This window comes from Dermacentor silvarum, chromosome 4 (genome assembly GCF_013339745.2).
Source record: "Dermacentor silvarum isolate Dsil-2018 chromosome 4, BIME_Dsil_1.4, whole genome shotgun sequence".
NCBI lineage: Eukaryota > Metazoa > Arthropoda > Arachnida > Ixodida > Ixodidae > Dermacentor > Dermacentor silvarum.
In genome coordinates this window covers 31185466-31201295 of record NC_051157.2, presented here as the reverse complement: position 1 = coordinate 31201295, position 15830 = coordinate 31185466, and the positions used below count along the sequence as shown (strand labels likewise).

The following is a 15830-nucleotide window of genomic DNA, read 5'->3' as shown; positions in this document are numbered from 1 at the left end:
GTGGAAACACTAACTGTGACTTGCTGTCGCAAGCAAAAAAAGAAAAAAAAAGCAAGAAATGTCACCGAGGACTACGATACTCCCTAATGCGAAATTTGAGCGCCGGCAACTCAGCGCATGCGCAGGCCGTCTCCCCTACGCTTCCCCTCCGCTTTCCGCCTTACGTTTCCTTTCATCTCCCGCTGCGCGCCGCGTTCACCTTTATCTTTCGCTGTCCTCGTTCGCTCGGTTACGAGGTACGACGAGGCACGCCGACGCTCAGCGCAGAAACGGGCGCCTAGGAGCTGCGCTCTAAATGTTTGTACTGACAGCCCAGCGTTCTCGTGATAACAACGGCCGGCCGAAGGCCACGCATCTGTACACACATGCGAACGAAAAACGCCACCGACACGTACCTGAGGGCGGCTTGCGGGTCCAGCTGAGGCGGCGCGGCCTTGGCGAGGTGGTGGTCGGTGCGCGAGGGCGCCGCGCCCCCCAGTGGGTGGTGCGGCGTGGCGCCGGGCAGCGGGATCCCCATGGCGGCGCTCAGCAGCCCGCCCGGGTGCGGGTGCGAGCCCAGGGCGAGGAAGGGCAGCGTGGCGTTCAGGTGCGCCGCGGCCGCGGCTGCCGCCGCCTGCTGAGGGCTGAACCCGTTTGGCAACAGGGCGCCCCCACCGCCACCGTGGTGAGGCTTATCCGCTTGCTCGGCTGCGCAATCAGAAAAGACGAAAAGAGGAAAAGACAGCGATGTCACTCGGAGGAAAAGAAACCGACCAAGGTGCCGACAGCAAAATTCAATCTGAACATGTGAACGGATACGAGCATCTTGCGAGTCAAATTGACGTCAACTTGTTGAGCAGCGCAAAACAAAGGGATACACATAAGAAAGAACAGAATGACGGACAGCACTGGTACAGGTAACATTTTTCTTATTCAGGAAGGCATAACATGAAGCCCTCTATGATGTCATTTGTTCGCATTGCGCTTCCTCATTTATACACTATCAGGACCACATTTCGAACCTTCTGGCTCACTCTGATGGACAGAACTCAAGTTTACGAACAACGTGCATTTAGAGAAACAGTGAGCGAAAATACGAAGCCGAAGCGATAGAATAGCAATTATACGTTCCGCAGCCTCGTAGCTGGGATGTGAATTCAAGAGGGATGAAGCAGAGGGGATAGCTCATGACTTCCGAGCAATTTCATCATCCCACTTATACGTCCTACTTCCCGTGTGCATCTACGAGGAAACAAAGTGACTATGGAGACATAGAAGTAAAGTTATTACTCAGCTTAGAGTTAAGCTTGTCACTCTTAATTGTTCTACAGATAACTGTAGTTATCTATTAGCTCTGGCAGTGGCAGAGAAAAACCGGGAATGTAATCGAGAGTCTTACGGAATCTTCTCTAAGCGTGAAGAGTAATGTAGAAAACAGAACTGACTCCGACCAAAGCGCAGAAATTATTTTTTGATGACGTGTTTCTCTCCGGAGCGTGGTTTATAATTAAGAGGAATGCCTGCAGGCAGAGCGTTTGCTGTCATGGAACATGGCCGTCCAGAAGTGACGAAACGGGAGATACCTTTGAAACAACTATCGGTTAAACTGGCACTAAGCCTCAAATATATATATGAACCCATGCAGGAAAGGCATGTGGTGACAGGAGAGAAAAAATGGAGAAAGGTCTCGAAGGGTACGTTGGGTGAATCGCGTTCCGCTGGTTAAATAATAGTGGCGACAAGGCGTGCGCAAGCGCTCTGCACACATCACGCACTCACCATCCGTCACCACGCACGCACGCACAGATGTATGTGCCTACGAATGCGATTACAGCGCGACGTGCACACAAATACGCGCAAAGAACATTAAAAAAAAAAAAACACGAGACGTGTTGAGACAATACTGCAAGCAGGGCGCGCCTCTGGCAGGAGAAACGAAAGTCAAGGGAGTGAGCGCGTAACGCAATATTGTCTCCAACAAAGGGTAAGAGAAGAAAAAAAATGAAGCAACGAAGCAACGAAAGCGCAAAACAGGCGGAGTCGGAAAATATCCGTTCTTCTTGCGCTAGGCTACAGGCACTCGCGTTCCATCAGCGAAAGTAAGAAGAACAAGAACACGAAGCGCGTTTTTCGGACGGCAAACCGCTGTAGCGCCGGTGGATGGAGAACTCGGAAACCAGGGAGAGATGGAATTAGCGCAGCGTTGGAATATGCACGAGGCCGGGCGAACATCAGGCAGCCGCTGCCGGTGGGTGGGGGAATCGCGTTGCCGTACTTCTTGCGCCGCCAGGCCGATGGACTCCGAAGGGGGGTGGGGGAGCATCTCTCGCCGGCGCGCCCAACGGAAGAAGAGTGCTGCTCGCCGCACAAATTAGGTTTCTTGAGAAGTTCCTCCAGTCAAAATGCATACTGCGCTGCCTCTCGGCTAATACTGATCGAAAGGAGTGCGCGCGGAGTGAAGCGTGCGCGAGTAATTTCTTCGTTCCTCGGAGCGCTGCAGGCTGCCTTGTCACACAGCATTCGTTTCATTTCTTCTTTTCGTTCTTCTATCTTCGTTTTTTTTTCGTCATTTTTTGTTATCTTTCTCTTGCGTACTGTTATCCCTTTCCTCCGTGCGCTTGATTCTCGTAATAATTTTTGGATCCCTTCTGAGGGTCCCGCGTTAAGCGCCATTGAGTGCTCTGCGAGCACACACCATTTCCGCGGCCGTCCATATTTGAGAGCCCTACAGCGAAGCTGATGCCCTCCGCGTCTCGCTTGATAAAGGAAGATAAAAAAGAAGGAAAGAGAATAAAAGAATGGAAAAGAGGAAGAAACACAAATGGGGTAGGGGGACAAAAAGTTTTCTTTTTTTTTTCACAGAGCTCTCCTTCCAGCTTTGACTTTTGGCTCTAGCTCACACGAATTTAAAATTTCTGCTTGCTCTCCATTTCCTTGCTTTACATCTTTATTCTTCCTTTTTTTTCGCTTCTGCTCGGTTCTCCACGACAAGTTAGCTCCGTGCTTTTAGCGTCTGTCTCCATACTCGCTATTATTCCCAGATCCTAAAAGCATAACCCGTTCCTGTCACGATTCATCTATTCTTTTTTTTTCCCTCCTTTCGTGTGTTCGGGTTGAGCACCCCTGAAGGATGACCGGGGTTTCTCAGCTCACTCAGCAAGATAGCAGAACGAACAAAAGTGCGTTTGCGTGAAATCACACGGTGCGCACAGATCTAGGCTGTTTCTCGCCCTGTCACGAGGTATATGCATGTGCTTGACGGGAGCTTTTCAGAGTGACAGGCACAAACGCTTGTTCGCGAAGATAGGGAAACTGGAAATTCAATTTCACGTTTAATGAAGTTTAGGAAGAAAATTATTACGTTCGCGGGTGACTTGCGACGAGATTCACGACATACGGCGTTGTGAGGAGAAATAGGGATGTTCAACGGTGTCGCGATCGCATTCAGTGAAAATTTAGTAAAGAATTATTCGCAGCTTTTTTTCACCGTTCTGTCAAGCTCGAGTGTGCGTTTCTGCCGTTCTTCTGGTGAGATGATGAGTTTGAAGCTGTCCACTGTAGTTCAGGAATCTGACAAGACGTTTCCATTGCAATTGAAAGAACACAGAGCGGGCTCAGGGAAGTCAACTTTCGAAAGAGATCACGAAGCGAAATCTTGGCATTGCGGAGTCTAGCATGGGACAAATAAGAAACAAAGCAAAATGCAAGAACGACGAGAAGTTACTAACTACAATGATACAACATGCAAAAACGGAAATGAGGAGGGGGGGGGGGGGTATCGGGTATTTGGCACTGAGGGTGGCAACAAGATCGCCTGTTTTGAGCTGTCGTTTTCTACTCGTAGTAAGAAAGGAAAGGACACGGACCGCTAACACCAAAAATCCGAGTCACTATTTGCATACAACGCCAACGTCCGTTTTTTTTTTTTTTTCTTTGACGCACAAGTTCACGCTCTCACATTACCACAAAGCTGGGCGGTCCGACGCGGTCCGGCTGCAAGCAGCGAAGCGCGCCCGAGGCTGCCACGTCTGACGTTTCATATGAAATGCGCGGCAAGAAAGAGGAGAGAGAGAGAAAAATAAGAATAAGAAAGAGAGAGAGAGAGGAGACAGTTGGAAACCGAAGGCGCTCTGAACGCCACCCCGGAAAAACACGCCGCAGCGGGACAGTTTTGACGGATTGTTCGGGCACCCATAACAACCGGCCATACATATATACTATACACGCAAGGGACGAACAAGCGGCCAAGGAATACGGAAGGAGACACCGCCGGGAAGAGGCAAAACGGAGCACCAAGATCCGCCCACCGCTGCACCTACGATTCCCTTCTTTTCGGAGAGAGATCCCGAATCGCGCGGACGGTCGTGCATTCAACAGTGCCCTCTCCCCGTTTTTTTCTTCCCGAAAAACCGCGGGGGAGAAAAGGAATACGTTTGAGGAGACGCTCGCACTCCCCGTCACCCCCTCCTGAAGCCGGAGGGGATTCTTTCTCTCGCGAAACGGCATACGGCACGATCTCTCGTTCGCGCGTGCATCTGTTCGCGCCCCGACACGATGCCATGTGCGACCCTCGTCGTGTCTGGCAAAGCTTATACAGCACCTTTTCCTGCACGATTCTTCCTCCCCCCGCTCCCGCCCGGGTGCCGCGAGCGAGAAACACTTCGCCGCCAATGACTCTGCGCCTTCAACACGCGAAATTTCCATCGAATCTCGTATGCGCCCAAGCACGGAGTGGGAATTGGGCTTTTTAAAGTTTCAAGACTTGAGAGACGGGATGCTCTGGGGATGGGCTGTGCGCACCTCTGCGGTCTCCGCGGGTTTTCGACCATATCGCACATTTGTTTTTTGATTTTTTTTTTCAATTTGTTTCTCTTTTTTGTTTTCGTCGTTGACATCAAGCATTTTCAGAAAGGTCATGGAAGCATCGCTGCGAGGTGAAGCGGGTTGTAACGTTTTCGGGTGTGCGCATGCCAAGGGGCAAGCACGTTAAAAAAACCTCCAACAAGGCTTTGCTCCTAGCGTAAATTTTATTTTAACTGCGGAAATTATAACGAACGTACTATATATTCGTGTGACCAGCCGTGGTATAGCCCAGTGTGTGTGTGGCGTTGCGCTGCGCTGATGAGTACGAGGACCACGGAGTTTTACGCTCCAACACCGCGATCTGATTATGATAGACGCTGCAGTGGGCGACTACCGGTAATTTCCGACCACCTGAGGTCCTTTAAGGTGCACCTGATGCAAGGTACATGGACGGTCTCGCATTTCGCCCCCATCGAAATGCGGCCGCAGCGGCCGAGTTTTGATCCCGCGACCTCGTGCTTAGCAGCTTATAGCAGCACAACGTCATAGGCCACTAACTTTACCACGGCGGGTTTGCATAATTTCCTCTTGCACATGATCCTTATTGAATAACTGATGCAACATGAGCTAGTATTATACTACCTAAACTGAAACAATTTGCCCGGTGAGAATCCAGTAGTTTTTTCCGAAAAAAAAGAAATGAAATGAAAGAAGACAGGAATGAAAGCGCCGAGGAACGCAAAAGTGCGAGCAAGAAGCGGGGCCGCATATAAAGGGGCAGGTTTGTCTTGCAAAACATACGCGAACTGCACTAATGCGCGACCCGCGCAGGCTCTGTTACGAGATCGAGGCGCGGCGGCGTTGCCCGGTGGCGGGTGATCTCCGGCGACGCGACCGCGTGCTAAAAACAGACCCGGTCTTCCATCATTCCTCGCGCCCAGCGTCTCCATGCAGCGAGGAGGGTTAAAATCTCCAGGAGCGCGTGAAAGTCACTTCCCTTGCCTTGCATGCACTACACTCTGTGCACGAGCGAAAGGGACGCCAAAAGGGAGACCAAAGTGAACAAACACAACAACGAGGACCGCTCGATGAACACACTGGCAGACCCTTTATATAGCGTATATCGCCGCGGCCGAGCACCAGACTCTATCCCAGGTTCTTCGCCGGAGTGCCGCGTATACATAAAAAACATTAAAAAGAAACAAATCGCGCATGTCAGACGCACGTGCGTTATGGTGCACCATCGTATTTCCCAACGCATAGCATCCCCTTTGTATCCGCAGTTTTTGATTCGACGCGGATCGCGGCTGGCTTTCGGCGCGGGTTATATGCGCGCGCGACCGAGAAGTGGCAAGAGCAAAAAAATTAAAACAACAACATCGATGAAACGAAAGCAAGAAAAACCGTCGGCGCGAGTGTTTCCCGTCAATCGTGTTGATTCGGAGTGAACCTGACGATTTCCCGGGTCGGGTCGGGCGATGCTGGCCAGGCTGACGCCTTCCATGCGCGCGGCACCGACCGCCCGACCGACACCCGCTGCTATAATCGGCCAAAGAAGAAAAGGGTGACGCGGTGCCTTCCATGCCTGCAACTCGAAGAGCGCCCCTGATCGGTTCGTTCTCCCGCATAAGCGCGCGAACGCGAGCCCGTGAAGGCGTCGGCCTCTGCCAAATAACGCCTCCACTCGGCGAGAGAGCGCCCGCGCCGCTGGTTTGTTGTTCTTGTGGCTGGATGCACGCATGGCAGCAGCCTCGGCGGCAGAAGCAGCATGGAGCGCGCGTCGAAGATGCCCAGGTGCGCGCAGTTAAGCGACGAAATAAGCAACGGCCGAAATTGCAACGAGGAACTTCGGCAGCCCCTTATGTATATACTATATATAAATGTATACTCCGGCTTAATAAAAAGCGTGCATGCATTGTGAAAGCTGAAGAAGGCATTAGCCTCGCCGGGGCCAAAGCCACAAAGCTCCCTGAGAACACGAGTGGTTTTGTAGTCAGGCTTATAAAACTTGACTTGGACGGTTCATAAACTGTACACAGACGGCCTATGTACTACTCTGCTCATCCATAAAATTGTGCTCTTGTTTATACATATCCCAGAGAAGTAATGCAGACAAAAGTTGTTGAAATAAAAGCGGCGTAAGTCTGTAGGGCATTTATCTACAACATATCGACTCATAGTACTTTAAACAACTGTCATGCTAGGATGTATAATTTATGAAAGTTCGTTTTCAGTATATGGCTTTATATGTACATGAAGTTAGACGTGTGTAGCTTCCTGTCACCTAATGTAGACTTGCAGTCAATAGACTTTTGGTAGACAGTCTACGAAATAATGGCTCCAATGTCGCTCAGGAGGCGCTATTGCCGGCTCAGTTTCTTCTAATAAGCCAACCTTGCGTAACACCTCCACTACCACTACCCTTAGATACCGACTTAGAAAATTATCTGCACACAGTTTGTAGACTTTATGAATAGGTGTTTTCAGACAATACCTAAAACTGAAAACGTAATTTTAAAGGTAGCCGTCTCCGGTGCTAAGGAATGTGGAGAGACATGCAACAGCCAAGGTTCCGGTCAGGTGCTAACCAAGCACGAGCTAAAGGCCCAGTAAGTCGGCACCAGCATCCCTGTAGCTCTCACAATGCTGCACGGATCTTGCGGCAGACTGTAAGCCCCGAAAGCGGCACCATCGAAAATTGCAAAGAGAACTGAGGCGGTTATAAATGAGTCGTAGAAGGCGTGAACCTTGGAGAGCTAAACAAAAGGCTCCACCTTCCCGCAGAGCGTGCTCGCTTCGTTTGTAAACATCGCAAGCATAACGTGAAGCCGATGATCTGTATAATGGAGAAACAAACGCGAGGCGTATAAATCTGATAATTCCTGGAGCGGCGGGAATTATTATTATTTTTTTTTACGCACTGAGTCCGGTCCTCTTTGGCGCTTCTCGAAGCAAAATAATCTAAGCTGCTTGCTCTTTTCGCCCTGCAGTGTATACACATTGTTTTACAAACGAAAAAACACCGTCAGCGCTGGCTCAGCGGTTATCCATTATAAAATTGAATTTGGGTAGTTTAAACATTAGCGACGATATTTGTAGGCCATATTGCCTCCCTATAAACTTGTCCTTTTGGCCATACAAATTCTATTAACTGTCTATAGACAGAGGTGTTAAACATGTCTATTTCATTTGGACTGTTATGGTCCATATATACTATACCAACGCCCTGTTTGCAGGTAATTCGACATTAGTAGACAGAAAAGTTCAGTAGTCTGTCAATAGACAATCTATAGACTTCACAGGAAAACACCTGTGGACTGCCTGAATTGTATTTTCTTGTGGGTGGTACTGCACTAAAGAATCCGAGGTCGAGGGTTAAGCTTTTTCTCTAGTTCAGCTGCGTTCAGACGATGTCGACAGGAAATGCGCGTGAAGGGAGGTTAATCATCTGCTACGTGCACGTTTGACTTATACACGGCCTGCATTCCGACGGGATCGCAGTAATGTGGCTAAACGTTCATGTTGAGTTTCAGCCTGGGCCTAAACGTATTACCGTGATCGCTGTCTGCGTCACTATAGGCCGCCACCATAATACCAACGTTCTGCTCAGTCCCTGGCAGAAAGGTGTAGGCAGCGACATAATCTTCATGAAAGTATACTGTGCCAAATAAAAATATAAGACTAGCAACACAAGCATGCTTATAACGAATTCTTGTAGCAAAAAGCGCCACAAGGTGTCGTCAGCTAGCCTTTCTGTTTCTATCGATGTGTCACTGCACCATAACGGTAACATCAGTATCCGAAATGACAAACATGCGTTTCATGTGAGTGCATATCTTCGCAACTGCAGTCTCGGATTGACGTAGTATCATGGATACAGCTATTCCTCGCACTATAGCTAGTCAGTTATTGCAGTCGAAATGATACACGCATGTGTTGCCATGTGCTTGCATCAAATACACTTTAGCAGGCATACGGAAGAAAAAAAGAATAATGAAGAAAAATTCCCCGACGATTACGATACTCCCTAATGCGAAATTTGAGCACAGCTCTATACGTGTTTTCATTTCGCCATATATTGGCTGGCGCGGATAATCTGTCTCGTGCGGCACGTTGCAAACGGAGCGAAGTGCGGCGCGACTGCCTCGCTAATCGGGAGATCGCGATAGGCAGCGCGTGGGTGATGCGTGGGCGCGATTCACAGCAGCCGCCGCAGACATACCTCCGCTCATGCAGCGCTTTGTTTCCATACAGCCGACGCGCGCTACTCTGGCGCCATTTCGTAGCCATCGTCGCCGCATTGCCCGTCTTGCGCAGCACTACGCTTTTCTTCTCACACTTTCGCCATGCCCTCCTCCTCCGATTTCCGCCTCATGGTTCCGATGCAGCCTCCTCCTCTTTTCTCCTCGCACTCTCATCACTCTCGCCGTATTTCATCCCTCGCTGCGCTCTGCGTTCGTTCTTTCATCCTTCGCTCTGCTCGTTCGCTCGGTTACGCCGACGCTCAACGCAGGAACAGCCGCCTAACTGCTTCGCTTTAAAATGAGAACACAGCGAAGTGGGCAGGCCCGAATTGCTTGCTTTCTTGCCCTTGAAAACATGACGCTTGTCCCAGTAAGAGGAGATCGGCCAAGGACCCCGCACAGTAATCTGCGTAAAAATCAAGCTCCGTCTTCCTTTTCTTTTCTCTCTTTCGCATTATTCGTCTATCATTTCGCGCTCCATTCATAGTCGAGCTATCCTCAGTGCGTTCTGGTGAAGCAAAAGAAATTCTACTCGCATTTTAAGTGACACGTCACGGCTACCGGTGCAGATTACACTAGCCAAATTTTGACCACTACGCTTATCTATACGTTTTACGTTATCACAGAGGATGAGTTTCGGGGACCCACAGCGCATATGAAGGAAGCGTGTGGCACTATGGCCACTATATCTAAAGATAAGACGGAGGGAAAAGAGATCCAAGACGCGAGCAGCACCCGAAACGGAGCTCAAGACAACAGGGAAGCGACAAGACGAAGCCGCCGGTGCTTCCAAACACACACAAATGCAGCAGATCGGCAGAATACAGCATGGGAGAAAGAAACCGACAAAGCGACGCAGCCATCTCGTCCCGCGGCTTCCGATCATCGTCAGTCTCTGTCAGAAAGCCTTTCTGAATCTTCGGGCGCGCGGAGTAAATTTCCCAGAAACTGAATATCGAAGCGCGTGGCTGGCGATTCCCCGCACTCCCTTTCTTCCTTACTCTTGTTTCTACATTCCTTCATTCTTTTTTTCTTCCTTCGTTTCTATACCTTCTTCCGCTGTTTCCCTAAAGCTCGAGCACTCCCAAATGCCTTTCTTCCTTCTCCTCCCTCTCCCCCCTTTTGGCCTTTCATTCTCTTGCACGCACAAGCGCGAAGCTCTGTTTTCCTTCACTCCCACAACCTTCTCTCCCTCCCCCGACCGCCGCACTTCCTGACTCGAACCGGTCTCGTATTATCACTGTTTCGTTTGTTTTCCAGTCAATCTTATGACGTCGCTTTCCGGAAAATGTTTTTCTTGTTTCTCTCCATTTCTGCCACACGTGCAATTCTTTCTTTTACTTTCTTTGCCTCGCGTACTTTTCCTTTCTTTCTTTCTTTTTCGGTTCTCGCACGACGCGTGCTTCTTCGTCGACGGCCTGTCGCCCGAGACGTCCTCCATCATTCTTTGCGTTGCTCTCTTTAGCGCATTGCATCCCGCCGCCGTCTATTTCCTCGGCCCAGGGCCCGGCTCGCGCAGTTCGTATGCGCATTTCCTCGCCGCACCCTTCCGCAGTGCGCTGCGTTCCTTTATCTTAAGAATGGGCTGCGCGCATAAATATTGCATGCGCCAATGCGAGCTCGGGCCGCTGTTTCAGCCCGGGCTACAGCATACGGGTCTCTCCGCGGCTGAACCGCTGAGTCTTTCTTCCTCGATTCGATCGATAAGCATTAAGGTTCTGCCAGCCAGGAACATCACAGGCAGCTGATTACGTACTCAAACACGTGTGTTTGCGCTCGCCTCATCTCCTGCCGAATACAGTATCGCTTGAGTCGCAGTACGCGATTGGCTTGTTGCTATTTACTGTCTGCTATTGTTGTGTACGTGACTCTGTCACAAGGAAGTGTCATCTTTCGCCACATTATTTTGAAGGCAGCGACGCTACTTGAGGCAGATTATTCAGCGTAGAATTGCATGTCCGCGCCTCAATTTTCCCATGTATAAGGTCGAGCTGATGCTTCAAGTTCTATGCCTTTGTCTTCCGGAAAAATAATAACTGCAGAAGCTCAAATGGGCATTGAATGACCGCTTAAAATCACCACCGGGGTTGTCCTACGAAAATGCCTCGGCAAAGCGCTTCAGATTACCGGCACTTTTCATAATTTTCAATCATTTCGCAGAAACACAGTTTGCTTGTACTATGACAAGGAAAATGTGGAAGTGGCCCTCGTGATGAAATCATGCTCAAGAGACAAGCCCCAGCAATTCAAGCTAGCGTTTCGTTTTATTTGAGCAATCATCGCTGCCGCCATCAGTTGGGCAAACGTGGAATGCAGAGAAGCCCACTTGCAAATTAGGAAAAGGGTCACGCGCAATACTAAATGTTATTTCTTCGTTTCTACGTGCAAGTGTTTATTTAGTGCACTTTGTGCATTATTCTACGTGACAATTTACTATGCACCGACCTGTTATGATCTCTTCGGTGATCGTTCTATTCATTAATAAATAAACAACTAAAAATAATAAATAAATAAATAAATAAATAAATAAATAAATAAATAAATAAATAAATAAATAAATAAATAAATAAATAAATAAATAAATAAATAAATAAATAAATAAATAAATATCTTTCATATTTCGCGCCGAATATGCATCCTGCTAGCGCCGAATATGCATCCTGCTATAACCAAACAAACACAAAATAGATGTCCTACGCCTATGTTGAAGTCGCACCTTGAGACAATTATTTCTTTTTTCATAACCTCGCAGTTGCCAGTAGCTTGCACCTTTGGAGTCTAAACAACTTTGTTTTCGCAACGTATTTCTCGCCCTTCGGCATCGAATTCGCCACTGTATAACAGCAGGTTCGCGGCACCAACAATTATACGGTTCCTGGTGTCCTGTCCACATGGCAAGCACAGGCAACACTCTATATACTCATCGGCTACAGGCAGATATCGATCTAAACATTTCTCGTTTATTCGCTCGAGCGCACGCGATACAACTTCGTAAAATGTCGCCTCTGCGCCTTATCAGTCCTCGACGTCGGGCGTAACATCGAGGTCTCAACAAGTATCAGGGCTCGTGTGAAGCGCTATACGACGACACCGAAAGAATCGTTCGCACGGGGCTGGGCCGCTCGCAAACACGGTTTCATCAGGACGTAGTTGCGAGGTTTTTCAACCCGACGAGGGAGCATTGCTCGATGTAAAGCGCGCCGCCCCTTATAACCCCCTTCCTCCCACTTTCCGATTCCTCTGAATCTCCTGCAACCCGATCGTCTTTTTTTCAGTTTACGACCAGAACGGCGTGTTAACTTCTCGATTGTCGGAGCGCTTCTGTTTCCTCCAAGCCTCTAAAATCGTGCGCGTTCGACTGGAGCGCCACGGACTACGTAAACTGCGCGTGTAGGGGAAAAAAAAAGTAGCTTGAGAAAGATCAAATACCGCAGTATGCGCGAGTCGCGCAAGTACACAAGCTTCGAGATGTAAATGAACGAAATACGAGACTGGGAGGCAACGAGGTAAAAAAAAAAAAATCAAATAAAATGGGCGGAATGTGAGGCGCGGTGATCAGGGGAGAATTCGACATCTTGTCTCGGCCGCGCAGTTCCGGCGGCCGTTTTTGTTCGCGAGTTCGCCGCGTTTGTTCCTTCCGACGAGGACGAAGACGACGACGGCGCCGGGGTAGAATTTTTACGGCCCCGAGCGTGCTCGGCGGTTAATAAAAGCGAAGTAATCGTAAAACTATATCAGGCCAATAAAAGCGCAAGCCGTCCTGTATATATATGCCTCCCCACCCCTTCTTTCCCCCGTTTGACTCTGCTTGCTGCTGCCACCGCTTCTCATTCTGCTTCTTCTAGCAACCCAGAGAGAGAGAAAAAGAAAGAAATCGAGACAGAACGTCGTGCACTTGGTGCGACCAATAAAAAAACCCGCGCTCCCGTGTCTCGCTTGCTGCATATTCCGCCGCTTGCATCCTCGCCAGCGACGCAGTGTGCGTAGTATTCCATTTTAAGGAGCCTCCAATAACAGATAGGCAGGCACTGCAGAGGAAACCACTTGCGCGCATCTCCAGCGATGGCTCGCCATTCCCCCCCGGGAGTGTATACAACGTGGGCCCGCGTAACGCTCTCTACGCTCTAATTTGAATTTCATTCTGCCCGCCCCGAAGTACTAGCGAAAACACGCTATACGCACGCGTGACACGACGACGCGAGAAGGTTGGGAAGGCCTGGCGCGAGAAGCACTGGGGGCATGGGAACTTGAGAATACGAAGCAAAGGCACTGAGGGAACGAATAGCGAAGAGAGAAGACAGAGAAATCAACGATGCAAGCAACACAGAAATCAGGTTCAAACAACGTTCAGTGTGATATCAAAAGAAAGAGAGAGAGACAGAGTGGTGAGCGAGTGTGTAGAGAGGGAGGGAATTGCGCAGAACAGCGACGTCAGGCACAGTCCCGCTGCCTGATGCCGCCGCGCGCTTTCCAGAAATAATAAATTTCCCAGTCCGAGGCGCCGAGAGAGTTGAAAGATAGTTCGCAGACTTCGGGCACGGGGAAATAAAACGCGCCGTGGAGCGAGCGAGCGAGCGCTCGGTGGTAGGGCTGTTCCACAGTGTTGGGTGAGAACACCGCGACTTTACGATTGGCGCGCGCGCGTTCGAGCCGAGGCTGTCTCCATCACTTTGCGCTTCTTCCTTCTTTCTTTTGCTTTCTTTTGGGCCAATGTAACGCCAGTTTCGCTCGTTGCTGTCTAGACCCGCTTTGTTATTTTTTTTTTCCGCGGGGTTACTGTTGAGTGAAGTTCTGTACACGCGTGACGCATACGCTGTCGAAAAACGTGCTGTCGCATATGTGCGAACCTTGAAATTCACTAAGAATACGCTTGCTGAGACTCATAATACGCGCGCAGTATGAACACCGCACAAGTGTGTCTCAAATGAGTTGGCGGTATAAATTCAGAAGGGTTATTCACCGTCAATACACGTTCGCTATTCACTTCATGATTTTTTTTTCTGGTCCTACAGCTAACCCAATGATGTTCGAAGGCACCAGCTAAGATCACTTCGTGCGGTTTTACTTTTCCTACTCTCACTCAGGCCACATCCATCTGGGACCAACAGTATCTGGTCGCTTGCATCGAATTGGCAATGATGCGAGTGAACTAGTAGGCCTCTGGTCTGAGGGGCTTAATCATTACTATAACCGTGATTATTCAAAACAAGTCATCTCTCGCTCTATCTGCGTAACTATTCCTTCGTCTTCCACCCTCCTATTTCTTCCGGACTGTAGGCCCGGAATTTCGGTGAGCAACATACCCGTAAAGAATTCTTGAGCACTCTTGGCAAAAGAAAGAAAGAAAGAAAGAAAGAAAGAAAGAAAGAAAGAAAGAAAGAAAGAAAGAAAGAAAGAAAGAAAGAAAGAAAGAAAGAAATGTATTTTTATTTCGAATATTTTCGATATAAATTTTTTATAGAACACTTTCGCGGTGTTCAGAGTGCTTGAAGCGATGATCTTCGACTATGAATGCGAGTGACATGAGGTGCCAAGTTTCGCGACACATATCTGACAAAAGTCACTGGTGACTGAAGGAAAGCTAAGGGAGACGTACTTGTAACTCGACCGGTAGGGATCGACATGCAGAAACAGCAAAGCGATGTTGACGATGCATTCTGATGAAAGAGCAAGGGCGGTGTAGGCAGTCTATCAAGTTGCTAATAAATAACCTATTCACTAATGCGATGAACAGTGCTTGAACAAAGGGATGTCTCTGAAGCCAACTTTTCTACGCGGGGACTTCTACAAAGGGGTTTGTCTTCGACAAGGCACCGACTAAGACAAGTCCGTAGAAACGTTGGCTCCAGAGGCATCCCTTGTTCTCGACTTCTGTTGACCTCTTCAAGTCTGCATCTTCCTGAGTACCCTTGTATTGTTTGGATTCCTATTCATTTACGACGTTAAAACTGTTGTCTGTATGATTTGAAGATATTCTGTAGAGGAGAAAGAAATAGAGAGGGAGGCAAATCAGTGTATTCCATCTTTTCTTACAATGACAATGCCAGGAAACCGCTGAGTCGTGAATTGGGCAGCGGCTTCGCAACTTGCCGCAGACTTCGCGCATACAGGATGGCATTTCGAATGCACACTTAGCACTATAGGTTGCAAAAGATGTCGCTGCGCAAACAATGCTGTCTCTGTTGTCATGCACACCAACCTGCCAAGTGTCCGTTCTCGTATCCCGGGTAGTCGTCCATGCGGCCCTTCTTGCTCATCATGCCAAGCGGACTCCCATTGCTCGGACTCATCGACATCATCGAGGAACGCTTGGGCGGCCGGGCTTGGCTGCAAAATGAAAGAGACGAAGCACGGAACATTGACCTCGTGATCGAAATCTTCCGGAAACAGCAAACGCTACAAAATAAAGCTGAGCAAAAAAAAAAAAAAAAAAAAAGAACAAGAAAGGCGAAAGCGTTTTGAGTCAGGGGGCGAAGCTTTCAGTTCGTAGGTGCTGTTTGCGAATGGCCGGCCTCCTTCGTTAATAATATGCCCAGCCTTACGATTGGCTAGCGCCTGCACTTACGAGCAGTTCTAGCGTAAGCACGTTTTTGTGGGTATGGTCCCAGGAGTACACATTCAGTGTAATTGCCGTAAAGTGACGACTGAGAAAAGAGGCAGGGGAGACAGGTGCATTATCGTGAGAAATAGGGATGACTGCAAAGTGAAGATAGCAGTCGATTGAAGGAACACTATATATATATATATATATATATATATATATATATATATATATATATATATATATATATATATATATATATA

At 48.8% G+C, this 15830-nt stretch overlaps 1 protein-coding gene across 1 annotated transcript in view; it reads right to left on the bottom strand.

Annotated features, from left to right (window-relative positions):
* Positions 1-15830, bottom strand: part of LOC119448487 (dachshund homolog 1-like) — a 184025-nt gene that overhangs the window by 40515 nt on the left and 127680 nt on the right. The window contains exons 4-5 of the mRNA XM_037711762.2: positions 15226-15353; positions 396-687 (exon numbers count right to left, since the gene is read on the bottom strand). Of these exons, the coding sequence (XP_037567690.1) occupies positions 396-687; positions 15226-15353 (420 nt within the window). The remainder of the gene's footprint in view (positions 1-395; positions 688-15225; positions 15354-15830) is intronic.